The sequence below is a fragment of the Leucopleurus acutus genome, assembly GCF_964270905.1.
Source record: "Leucopleurus acutus genome assembly, chromosome: 2".
Taxonomy (NCBI): domain Eukaryota; kingdom Metazoa; phylum Chordata; class Mammalia; order Artiodactyla; family Delphinidae; genus Leucopleurus; species Leucopleurus acutus.
In genome coordinates, this window is record NC_139143.1 from 117,270,094 (window position 1) to 117,283,698 (window position 13,605).

General features: G+C 37.5%; 1 protein-coding gene across 2 annotated transcripts in view; it reads right to left on the bottom strand.

Annotated features, from left to right (window-relative positions):
- The window catches only part of SH3GLB1 (SH3 domain containing GRB2 like, endophilin B1), a 38,936-nt gene extending 25,910 nt beyond the window's left edge, over positions 1–13,026 (bottom strand). The window contains exons 1-3 of one of the 2 annotated variants that reach the window (XM_082834720.1): positions 12,738–13,026; positions 3,521–3,662; positions 713–841 (exon numbers count right to left, since the gene is read on the bottom strand). In XM_082834720.1, the coding sequence (XP_082690846.1) occupies positions 713–841; positions 3,521–3,662; positions 12,738–12,809 (343 nt within the window). In that variant the 5' untranslated portion in view covers positions 12,810–13,026. The remainder of the gene's footprint in view (positions 1–712; positions 842–3,520; positions 3,663–12,737) is intronic. The other variant, XM_082834719.1, reaches the window with a different exon arrangement.
- Positions 13,027–13,605: the final 579 nt, after the last annotated feature.

The following is a 13,605-nucleotide window of genomic DNA, read 5'->3' on the forward strand; positions in this document are numbered from 1 at the left end:
ATAAGGACAAATTTCTTGCAGAAGTCTTAATAAAAAGAATTATTAGCCATGAAAAACAGGAAAAAAGCTATAGAAATCTGAAATGGTCTTATGTTCTGAGAAAATTAGATTTGAGGGGTAATGATATATAACTGAGCTTCAGAGTTATACATTAAAAAAGTCACTACAGCAACTAAAAAAAGCTGGCATAACTGAAACGTAATAGAAAATTTAAAGTATATGAGGAAAATAGAAATAAAATGTCATCCAAACATCGAGAGATAACCATTGTTAACATTTTTGTGGTACTGACATTACTTGGGTAATAAAAGCACTAGTTCAAATACTTAGTATGTGCCAGGTACTTTATTATAGAAATAAATCCTCAAGAAAGCTTACAAAAGAAAAATCAACTAGAAGAGACATATATAAACAGAGACTGCAATATATCACAAAAAGTACAACAGAGGTGCTGCAAGATTCAATGGGAATACCTATTTAGACATAAAAAGATGTGAATTCTCAGAATATATGCTTAAATATATTAAATACTAAGTTACACTGTATATATTTAGTGGTCACCTACATTTGTCACTGCATCCAAAATTTTAAGACAAAAAAATTGAATTTAAAATTGATTCTACTAATATTAGGTAAATGTTAATGATGTCTCTAAGTAGTAAAAATCTAAGAGTAAAGATATCTCTTAGCAGACCTTTTGCCTTTCACTTACCATAAGCTGTTCCAGGGCCAAACTCAGTCCCTGCATCAATCATATATTGTCCCAAAAGTTCTGGGTTGTTTATACGACTTGGAGCTTTTCTATCCAGTTTCTCATAAACAAATTCTTCTATCCTGGCATCTAGGAAAAAGGTTTAAAATTACCAATGATTTCAAAAAGCTAAGCTATTTGAAAGACTGTTTTGTTCCCCTACTAGACATTTATTACCTTGTAAAATAAACATGAAATTAGTATGCTTTCAAGTATATATCTTAATATATAATTTTTCATTTGCATGTTAAGAGTATTACATAACTCTAAGAAACTTATATTTTAAAAATCTGATAAAATATTTTGGCACAAAAATATTTAAAATAAAGTAAAACTATTATGAGTATTTTATAGGATTTTAAGTTCCAGAAAGGGTTGGTATTCCTTTAATATCTAGTGAAGTTGCCTTTGCCCCATTCATATACTGTCTAATTTTTAACTTTGAATATATGTACACAATTTTAAAATCAGGGATTTCCAGCTATAAAAATACGGATATAAGGTACCTAAGAAAAATCAAAGAGTCACATACTTCTGCCACTATTATTTTGATTTAGTTTGCTCATATGCTCAATCTCCCTCTTAGAGGCTAAATACTGGGAGTTTAAGGAATGGAACAATAGGATTTGGAATAGTCTACAGAGATCAGCAATATGATTCCTTGGCTTAATTTTATTTAATTATGTTTAAAGTATATAAATATCTGAGCACTCAAAAGATTTCATCATTAAAAATAAGTTTAAAATACAAAAGGTTAAAAGCAATAATAGGAATTAGCATAAATGAAAAGGAAAAAACATCTGTAAGATCTGAATAAACACTTGGTTATCATAATATTTAAGAAATTCACATTTACACTGCTGCCCAACAGTGAGATATTTCAGAGACAAATAAGAAAAAAGTCAAAGGTCCAGACTTTTCAGAAACAATGATTAAACATAAAATTACAATCCAAAAAGAATCTCAGTTAAATAGGTTCCTTCTAAGCACCTCACATAACTCCTCCACAAGTGAAAGTGTCACACAGTACACTGAAAATTTCAAAAATAAGCTGAACCAGTAATAGAAACACTTCAGGAGTTGGCAAAAGTGCTAATTTTCATACATAAAACAGGCTGTTGGAACAATACTCGCTTTTGTGGTAGACTCTGGTGCAGCATCAGAAGAGTTTTTAAGCAGGAATTTAAAAACCTTTCAATTAGTTAAAATCAAAATGAGTCAGTTCAAAACATAGCCACTGAGAAGATATTAACTAAATTGCAGAACTTCATTTTCTGACCGTGAGAGTGATTCTTATCTTTGCCATCTATCTATTTGGTCAAAAATTTAAAGTTGAATCCCATGTTGATTTCATTCAGTTAAAAAAAATTGGTATATTTTAAATAAATGTTTCATTTCAATAGGGCATTAAAAGGTCATCATAAAATCTTAACAAAAAATGCAGGCAATTCTTCTATAATACAATGTATATTTCTGAAAAATCCTAGGATCTGAAAAATCATGCACTAAAAGTAACAAGGCTTACAGGAAAAAGAAGGTTAGGTCTGACTACTCAAAATCTGTGTAACTTTATAATGAGAGCATAAATAAAACACACAAAAAATTCTGTTACTACTTTAGACTTAAAACACTAATGTAAAACTGTATTATATGAGCCATTGTAACTCCCTTCTACCGACATCATTCCCGTTTACCAGTTGAGTGTGAGCTTATTTGCCAATCACAAAAACATGTTGTAGAACAGACTATATTATTTAAGGAACTATGGATAGAGCAAGAAACAAGAGGAAAAATGTCTACTACTTTCTTTTCTCTTTCTTTCTTTTTTTTTAAGATACCATGGTATATTATTTAAGTAGCCTTAAATGAATAAGAAATAACACATAGTGTCCAAAAACAACAGGCCTCACTCAAAGTGTAAAAGGACTATTTTAAAAAGTCACCACAATTTAACTAAAATAGTACAGTATTACTAATATTTTGTACAGTGCTTGAGGTTTACGTAATAGCAACAAAGTTTAAAGCTTGGAACTTTAAATTAGTAACAAAGTAAGTTTATGGCATTTCACAACATGGTCACAATAACACTGGGGAAAAGGGGAAGGAAAGCAGGCATTGTTATTGTTGTTTTTGTCCTTCAGTTTTGATCTGTAAAACTCAGGGTGTCAACACACCTGGTTCTAGTTCAAGTTCCACTTCTAATTAGCTATGCTACACTGAACAAAATGCTAACTTGTGAGTTTCAATTAAAACAATTATTATGCACCTTATTTGCCACGTTATTGACTTAGGTGATCTGAAAAGCTTTATGATGCTGTCTGAAAATCAAACGGAATAATTTATGTAAAAATGTAAAACTTAACATAAACATAAATAGTTGGTAACTACTTAAGTTTCTATATAATTTTTCCTTAATTACTAGGGACAATTCTTCCCTGGATGAGAAAGGAAGATTAATTTATCTACACAGGCTTTCATAACTCTTAAAATTCAAACTCACTGCCTGAAATTGAGTTTTCAAGAGGATTCTACAGAGGCCTGAAAAATGTTACTTGTCAGTTTGTTAGAGGGTATACAATGACGTGTTTATCACCCTCTTCTTCACCAAAAGCACACACACAAAATAATTATAGACCCCAAAGCCATAACCAAAAAATGTTTTCCAAGAGCCATTAAAACTTTTTTTAAAAAACATTAAAAAAAACCTATTAACAGTACTTTTTAATAAAATTAGTCAATAATGGAGACAAAAGGTAAAAAATTTCTTACTTGGATTTGGCTGCAATAACACTTCAGTTTGTTTCATTATTTTTTCTGTCCATATTTTGGTACATTCAGCTTTGCTAAGGAGGTTCTCTAAGTGAGCATCCAATTCTGTCTTCTCTGCCTGGCCAAGCTTTTCTTCTGTGAACTGTTATTGATTATACAGTTAAAAAAAAAAGTTAAATATACCCCCAACACATTTTAGGAATCTGTATTAAAAAGAAAACTCAAATCCAAACAATCCCGGGCATACAAATAATTGTCTGTAAACTGTTGTATATGAATGCTCCTTTTTGCCCCTCTGGTAATTTATCCATACCTCTTTTGTGGCACTTAGGATAATCCTATTCCATAGTTAACACATATCCTTAGTTCTGCTGAAATGTATGGTGTGAATGCTATAGAAAATCTAGCATACTGTCCTGTATATAAAGTATATAAATATTTCTTACATTATAAAGGTAGGATAACATAGTGGTAAGGAGTAAAATTTTGAGCCAGCTGGATCTGAATTCAAATCCTGACTGCACTGCTAACTGTGTGACCTGAGCAAGCTTTTGAATATTTTTTCCTTAGGTATCTTCCACCGCAAAAGAGAGACAATACATATATTACGGTGTTTTAAGAATTAAGTAAGGGTATGTATGTAAATCACTTTGTTCAGTGCCTGATAATTATTATTTTGAATTTAAAAAGGGCTATTTATGTTTAATGTGGCTTTGTATCATTGGCACTTTAATCACACCTAGTGAGATAGGCTTTTATGGGATGTTCTGGGAAACTATCATTTAAGTTGTTTCTTCAAAATATGTTCCAGCAATTGATTTATGGACTAACTTTTGGAACAAATCCTATTCATACTACTGAGGCATCTTTTAAAGATCATAAGTGTAGTTAAATATACTCACAACATATCAGTTTTTATTATCCTTAGTGGTTTTTGAGGAAAGGCAGCATTGCCCATACAATAACAAAGAGGTAAAAGTATTTCTGTGTAGATTTTATAGAGACTTCTGGACACTTTTAATTAAATACTAGAAGCAATGACTCAGGCTGTTTATCATGCATAATTTTCCTCTAGAATATGTGGTTTCCCATCATAACACAGGTATATCACTAGCACTAATTCTATACTCATTAGTCATGACTTATTTCTGGATAACAAAATAGAATGTTCACCTTTAAAATATCTTCTGCAGCTCCATTTTTCTGAACTTTATTATCTGTTTCTTTCAGCATCCTTCTTGGTCTAATACTTTCAATTGATTATCAGTTAGCACTTATAGCTTTTAGAATGTTTTTCTTAGACTTCTGGTACACCCCCACTAAAGGTTTTATTCAAGGCCTAGAAATAGCTTCAATAGCTTTTGTAAAGCTTTAGGTCTTTTAAAGACTGGCCTGTAGCCAAACCCTGACCCAATGGGTGGAACTGAGAATAGTAGTTCCAAAGCTATTGCCTAAGCCTGTAAACTTGCAGTGTACTGTAACCAACGATAGGAGAGGCATTGGGAAAAAGATCAAAACTCTGACCCCAAGGTCAGCTGGGTAACTATGCAATCTAATTCTTAAGAGAGAATGCTGATATTCTTTACAGATCCCTGAAGATTCTAAGCTGTAGACCTGCCAAAGGTATACATTAGAATTTTAGAGGTTCCAAGTCTAACCTCCCTTGGTTAAATAGATTATTTCCCAGATAATGCGAGTAGTTCACCCAAGTGAACATTATCTATAAAGGATGATCTACCAGTAGAGAAAAATTCTCCACTTAGCTCCTTAGTAAGCATCTATTTTGTTTGTTCATTCCATTCATTCCTTCAACAAATATTTATTAAGCACCTACATATGTGCTAGGCATTATTCTAAGCACATGGATTTCAGAAGCCAAAAAACAGACAAGGTTTCTGCTCTAAGGAAGCTTACATATTAATGGAGAAGACAGACAACAAACAAGTAATTTGACAATAAGGATACAAAGATAAAAAGATGGTGGACAGAGGACCAACACAGATGGTCCTATTGTTTCTTGATCCAGTGACTGAATGATTAACTGAGTGAATTTATGGAACCCTTAAGTATGAGTGAGATAGTTTAATTATAGAAAGCCTGTTCAGAAAATAGCAGTTCTGTAGGAAGAACCACATGAGCAATTTATTTAAGTACCAGTAATAAATTCTGATGTTTACTTGCATTTTCTGAGAGTAAAAAACAATTGCTGTGCATTTTGTATCATGTACTCAAAAACATCTTGTTATACAGGTAAGAATCATAAATTTAGTGATGAAGAAATTGAGGCTCAGGATGGTTTAAAATTTTGCCCTAAGATGTTGCCCTAAGTGTTGGGATTCAATCTTGTATCTGTTTGAATCATAGTCTTATTATATACTATGCTACCCTTCCAGTAAAATACTTGCTGATTTCAAGCAATTAATATTTTCTATCACCATTACCTAAACACACCTTGTGCTTCTCTGTCCCTCTTTCTTTGTTCATAGCACTCTGGTGAGCTGTATCCTATAGCCCACCTCTGCTTCCTACCTGATATTCAATCATCATCAAATTAAGGATAATAACTTCAATCCTATCTAAAATAAACAATAAAAGGGTGGGAAGGGACATAAGAACATTGCTAATGTTATATATTTAAGTTGAAATCATATATTTAAATTTTATTATTTCAATGTGTAATTGTAAAAGATATATTTCCCATGATTTTATCACTATGGGGATTTAAAAATTTTTTCCATTGTTAATCACAAGGTATGATATATTAGGTTAACAAACTAGTACAACACTTAATACATAAATCTTCCTCTAAAACATTTTTAAGAATACATCAACTACAGAAATGATGAGTTATATCAACTAAATTAAGGAGAAGTATTAATCAAAGATATTTGTGGAGAATACATACTTTTTCTTCAACTGCATGTGAGATATATATTTAGCATGTGACATGGTTCTTGCCCTCAAGGATTTTATGATCTTAATAATATTGCTTAAACACAAACATAAAATTATGATATCTTTGTCAGAAGAACAAAAGACTTATTCTTTCTTTGAAAAAAAAGACCCCTTTCCTAATTGCCAAAAATTTTAAATTTTACCCTAAAAATTTTAGTTTTCAACATCTTTAAGTCCAAAATCATTACTGACTTTGTAGTCAATTAGTGCTGATAGTTGTTCATTATAAACTACATTTGATTTTAAGCATATATATATATATATTTTTTTTTTATTTTTGCGGTACGCGGGCCTCTCACTGTTGTGGCCTCTCCGGCTGTGGAGCACAGGCTCCAGACGCGCAGGCTCAGCGGCCACGGCTCACGGGCCTAGCTGCTCCGTGGCATGTGGGATCTTCCCAGACCAGGGCACAAACCCACGTCCTCTGCATCGGCAGGCGGACTCTCAACCACTGCGCCACCAGGGAAGCCCTTAAGCATGTATTTTAATGCATGTATAGCACTACCATTTAATAATTAAAAACTTCTGTGAAAACAAGCTACGATGAATGTCAGAATGCAAAAAAGTCATAGAAATCCAAACCCAATGCTCTCTAAAGTGTAATTTGATGTACTATTCTTTCATAATATTTCATTAGTAACCCAGTAAAATGACCTGAGAAAAGAAAGGTTAATCCACTCTTTATATATTTTCTCTAAACATTGCTTTAAGAAAAAGATTGTCTTTGAGTCAGCCACATTATGCCAGGCCCTGCAATCCTTCCTTTACTACAGGATAGACATGCAGGCTACAGTATGAAATAAGAAGCCTGGATTCCATGCCCTGATTTACTAGAGAGAATAAAGGACTACAAGTAAAAAGTCTGTGTGATCAAAGACATCTATTTAATATAAACTCTAACCATCAATTCTTTGATTGGGTAAAGTAATAGTTTAAAAGTATTCTAAACTTCTTTGGGGCAAACGTATAACACAAACCCTGAATATATTAGTAAACTGTAAAGTAGATTCTCCTCAACTGGTTCTCAATTTTGGCTGCTCTTTGGAATTGGGGGAGCTTTCAAAAATATTGATGCTGAATCCAATTCCAAGGATTCTAATTTAACTGGACTGAGGTGCAAGCTGTAAAGATTCCTTGGGTAATTTTAAGTGTAGCTAAGACTGAGAACTACTGTTCAAAGCTCATACACAATTATTTTAATATCAGGTTAACAAAACATGTTCTATCTAGTTGTTTACTAAATTAATGCCAACAGCACCAAAGGATGTGAACACAGTTTTGGGTAACACTAAAGGTGAAGAGTTTTTACAGAATGAGAAAATGTATGGCCTTTGAATGGGATATATTTATTAGAATTTCAGAGACATGGTGAAGTTACTGCAATTTAAATTCTATAAAAGAAATGGAATTTCAGGAGGACCTGAGAGTGAGTGGAATTGCATCCAGACAGGATCCGACAGGAGCTGATGGAGGCCAGCATCATAATTCATCTTTACATCTCCAGCTTAGATACACTATTGTGCTTGTTAAATTAAATGGGAAATAAAGGCCAAACCTGCAACTAAAGTTTAAAGACCTCTTCCCCCTCAGAAAATAGCTGGTGTTCATGAAGTTCATAGTGTAACTTTAGTAGTCAGTTCAAAGAAAATGTTAGAAAATTAAAATGAACCCCCTTCCCTCAGTAATTTAGTTTGAAAATATTTTTTTAGAGACTATATATCATTTTAACAATGGTGAGCAAAGTTTTGCTTCAATATCAATTCTGAATTAAAAATGCGCCCACTTGAAAGATTTATCAAATGAAGAACAGTAATTCACAAAATGGCTACTTACTACAAAGAATATTTAATTATGATAAATTGAGAGTAGATTATGAAGTCCTTGAGGGCAGCAACTGGCTCTCATTCATTTTTGTATCCTTCAATACCAAGCACCTAGGAGGTACTCAATAAATATAGGTTCAATTAACGAGTCTGTTTCAGACTAGCATTAATCAACTTCAAGGTCAGCAGATATAATGTCAGAAAAATACTAATAAAAATAATTATTTAACACGCTAAATGATTCAAAGAGTAAACTTTGCATACGGATACTACTTTCTTGGCTAAAATGACATAAAAATTAAAACAAAAACCAAACAGAAAACCATATTGGATATTGTGAGAGGGGAATAAGAAAGAGAGTTGGGGACTTCCCTGGTGCCACAGTGGTAGAGAATCCGCCTGCCAAGGCAGGGGACATGGGTTTGAGCCCTGGTCTGGGAAGATCTCACGTGCCTTGTAGCAACTAAGCTGTGCGCCACAACTTCTGAGCCTGTGCTCTAGAGCCCACAGGCCACAACTACTGAAGCCCATGTGCCGAGAGCCCGTGCTCCACAACAAGAGAAGCCACCGCAGTGAGAAGCCTGCGCACTGCAAGGAAGAGTAGCTCCCACTCGCTGCAACTAGAGGAAGCCCACGCGCAGTGACAAAGACCCAAAACAGCCATAAATAAATAAATAAATAATAAATTTATTAAAAAAGAGTTGATTCCTTTAGACATACAATCTTATTAATGATGCGAAAGCCACAGAGTGACAGAATTCCAGAGTTCTAAGAGACCTTACATAATAATTCATTACAAGAAAAATGCCACATGATCATACAAAATTGAGAAATGACACAGGAATTGACATAGGAATTCACATCAAGATTCTGTGGTCTGAGATGGACTTGAAGTTGTATCTTGAGGTAAGGAAAGGCCACAGAAAGGGAGCAGAGAGCATTCAATATGAGTTTAACTGTTTGAACAAAAATCTAGAGTTAGAAAAGTACAAGATATTTTTGAAATTAAAAAATAATTTGATAGGAATACAGTATTTATATATGAGTAAGAGAAAAGACAAGGCTGGAAGGGAGTATTTAATTCTCAATTAAGGAATCAGGACTGAAAAGGTAGGATTTGAATGGTTTTTAAGACATTAATAAAGTCAACAATTTATCAAGGATATATTACCTGATCCTTTTGTGTTCTACTGAAGGCATCACGAACAACAAAAACACCCAAATGGATTGTTAGGGAATGAATACTCCTATTCATGTATACATTTTACCTTAATATTCTTTTTAAAGTACCGAGGTATATAAACACATTTTAGAAGACTGAGAGTGGAGTAATGGGACACATTTATATGATTTAGTAGTTTGATTTTACTTTTTTTTAAAACAGGGAACATGTTTAATTTTTAAGTAAAATGAAAAAAATGTATAGCAGCTGTCTAACCAGAGTGGCCTATTCCTTAAGGTATAATTTGATTTGAATAGAATTATTTAGAAATATCAAAGCTAAATTCCATTCCTACTGTTTTTATTGCTTATAATGAGTAACTGGCATAGCTCTTACACTATTCTTAGCATGAAACTTGGCACTTTGGCACTACACTGATGTCAACTCAATTTAGAGTAGGAACTCAGTTATCGACTAAATACAGAGATGAGAAAGTGGTGTTCTGTTGAAAATTACCACACAGCATTCCAAATTTCACATTACATTTTGGAACCATCCTTTTTTTCCTTACATATTTTATTTTAAAGAATTGTGGGGACTTCCCTGGTGCCACAGTGGTTAAGAATCTGCCTGTCAATGCAGGGGACATGGGTTCGAGCCTTGGTGTGGGAAGATCCCACATGCCGCAGAGCAATTAAGCCTGTGCGCCACAACTACTGCCTGTGAGCCACAACTACGGAGCCCGCGTGCCACAACTACTGAAGCCTGCGCGCCTAGAGTCCATGCTCCGCAACAAGAGAAGCCACCGCAATGAGAAGCCCCTGCTTGCCGCAACTAGAGAAAGCCCGGGCGCAGCAACGAAGACCCAATGCAGCCAAAAATAAAATAAAACAAATAAACTTATTAAAAAAATTGTGGAAAATGTCAAACATAAACAGAAGTATAATAGTATAATAAAACCTCATGAACCCATAACCCAGCATCGGCAAGTATCAACCTTCTGCCAATGCTGTTTCAACTACCCATCTTTATTTCTTCTAAAATATTTTAAAGCAATTCTCAGACATGATATAGTTTATACATAAATATTTCAAAATGTACCTCTAACAGATACAGATGTAATATAAAAAGTCACATTAAAGAGCCTGTTCATCCTGAAATTTTTCCCTTCTTAGTAAATGGCTCAAGCCAAAACCTCACAGTCATCCTTGACTCATCTTTCTCTCATACTCCAGAGCCAATATAACATGCAATACTGGTTAGATTCTGAACCTCCCCTGCTATGCTATCATTATTTAAGTCATAACACCTTTTGCCTGTCCTATGGCCACAGCTCCCTAACTGGTCTCCCTAGCACCCCTGTAACCTCAGATTCTGCACTTGTTGCCTCTGCCTGAAATGCTTTCCCTCCAAAAAAAAACGGAACTGTCACTTCCTTGAGGTCTTTTCGAATTTGATCCTATTAGAAAGGCTTGCCCTTACCATCGTGTCTATACAACATGGCAACAACCATCACCCCTGCCCTTAACCTATCCCCTTTGGCCATCTTCTCCATCACCACCTGATGTATTTACTATTTTGTCTTATCCTGTTAGATTGTAAGCTTCAGGAGGGCACTGTGTTGATTTTATTCACTTTTGTATCACTTTGTATCACTAGTGTCCAAAATTGTAGTGACACACAGACATGGAGTAGGCACTTAAGTATTTAAGACTGAAAATTATTTGATAACTAACAGATAATTTTAAAACTTTTTCCTAGAGAATTTGAAACAATAATTGAAATTCATTTGGGAGGTATATCTTGAGAGCTCTGTCTCAAGATTTTTTAAATCAAGTCTATCAATTATTTAAATCAATTTGTAATATATGTGTCCTATTTAAGCAGTGCGGATTATGCACCTTGAAAACATATCTAGATGTTTGTATGTATGTATGTATTTATTTTTATTTATTTACTTATGGCCCCGCAGCGTGGCATGCGGGATCTTAGTTCCCCCACCAGGGATCTAACCCCTGCAGTGCAAGCCAGGAGTCTTAACCACTGGACCACCAGGTAAGTCCCTCTAGCTGTATTTAAAAGAGTGGCATTACTTAGTGTCAAATCTGCATTCAGCATCTAGAATCACATGGAATCAGCACTAAAACAACACCAAAGCTCACGATATAGGCAGCCATTATCTTGCTCTAGTTGTATGATTCTTTGCCAAAAATAGTGCAATGTAAGATCAATCAACTATGCCAATAAAACTGGGGTAAAGGAGATAAGGAAAGCAGTGATGCAATACAAATGATTTATTTCAGTATCAATTCGGTATGTTATATTAGAAAACTATTTTTGTTTTCTCTTTACAAAAGAGAATGTTGTTGCTACTATGTCTATGTCATCAACTTAAACACCAGACTGTTTACAACCTATGTTGTGGTGAAATTTACATCTGTTCGTAGATTTAACTGAGTTGGCATAATGTGGGTGATGACTGTAGAAAACTGTCCAAGTTCCCTAGTACTGACACTTCCTTGATTTCTGAATACCGCGAGACGGTCAACTTTTCCCCTTAAAGTGTATTTGAAAAATGTCCCTGTGACTATAAGCACAACATGAATCTTCCGTTTCTCTCGCACTGCTCTACTGTCAGTGCTTCCCATTTCGAAAATGAGTGGGAACCCCCCTAACTCAGTGGCCCTGGCAAAGTCTGGACGCCAACTGGGGATCTCCATTTCTCCCGCGGACTGCCAAGTCCAGGGACCGGACGGGGTGAGAGAGGACTGCAAGGAACTGTGCTGGCAGCTCTCTGGATTGAGGGGCAAGGAAAGGAAACTTCCTTCTTGGACTCGGCGAGGAGAGTGAGAAAGACGAAATGAAAGGGTGGGGGTGGTTCAAGAACGGTCTCTTCTCTGTTACGCCGCGGACTCGCAAGGCCTCCGCCAGCCCCGGGAGGGAGGTCACACGAGCACCGGCGTCGTGAGGTCAGAAAGGCGGGTGGTGCTGTGCCTCGGCCCGAAGCCAAAATCAAGGCGACCTCCAGAGGAGGGAGGAAGCTCCGGGCCCCGTCCCCACTCCGCCTCGCTTCCCCGGGAGCGGTGGCTGGGCAGGAGCGGGGAGGAAAACGGCCGCCGGGCCCAGAGGGGCACCAGGCCGCGCCCATCACCCGGGCCTCCGGCCGCAGCAGGCCCGCCGGGCGGTCGGCGAAGCCCGGTGCGGAGGGCGCGGCCGCCTCGGGCGAACCCTCCCTGGCCCCTTCGGGAGTCGCCACCCCTTCTTCCCGCCGCGGTACCTGAACTGCACGACTGAGGAAGGTGCCCGCGTCGGCCGCCAGCTTCTTCACGTTGAAGTCCATGATGTTCATCCTGGGAGGAAGCCGGGCGGAGCTGCCGGCTGACCTAGCGGGGAGGCTGAGGCGCCGCGGCCGGGCTGGGGCGCCGGGCGAGTGGCGGGGTCAGACGTGGTAGGTGGAGGGAGGCGGCGCCAGTCCCGCCGCCGCAGCTGTCGTTTCCGTGAAGGGGGAGAGAGAGGGTGGGGCGAGGGGAGAGAACTAGCGCCTCGGAGCCGGCCGCGCGCCCGGGCGGCGGCGGCCGAGACACAGGGCCTGTCCTACCGGGAGTGCTGCCACTAACGTCGGCAGGGGCCGCGGTGGGCTTGCAGAGGACTACCGGGGAACTCGGCCGTGAAAGTCCGGGTCCCGAACGGGGAAAAAGAGCGCGGGCCGCGGGGCGGAGCCTTTGTGGAGGGTATCGCGGGAATAGCGACCCCTTCAGGATCGCCGCGGGGCGCGCCGGGAGCTTGGCCAGTTCCGCCTCGGGGAGGGTCGTGTTCGTTGTCAGGTGCGCGCAGCTGGGCGGCTGAGGCGCTGCTGTTTGCAATTAAGCCCCTGAGAACCAAGAGCAGAGGCAACCCAAATCCCCCCTTTTTGTTTTAAGTGAAAATGTGGAAGTTGTAGCATAAAATTACAGTATCTGTGAAATTAGAACCAGCAGCTCCCTGTCATCTTGTAGCACCCGCGCCCCGCTGGTCCCTGACGCCTGGATGGCACTTGGCGAACGTTTGCAGTATAGGGTCGAATTTAATGTCCCCACCGAGCCTGTTGTTCATTCATTCAGCATTATTGAGTATCTGCCGTGTACCAGGATTGAATCATGTGCTGG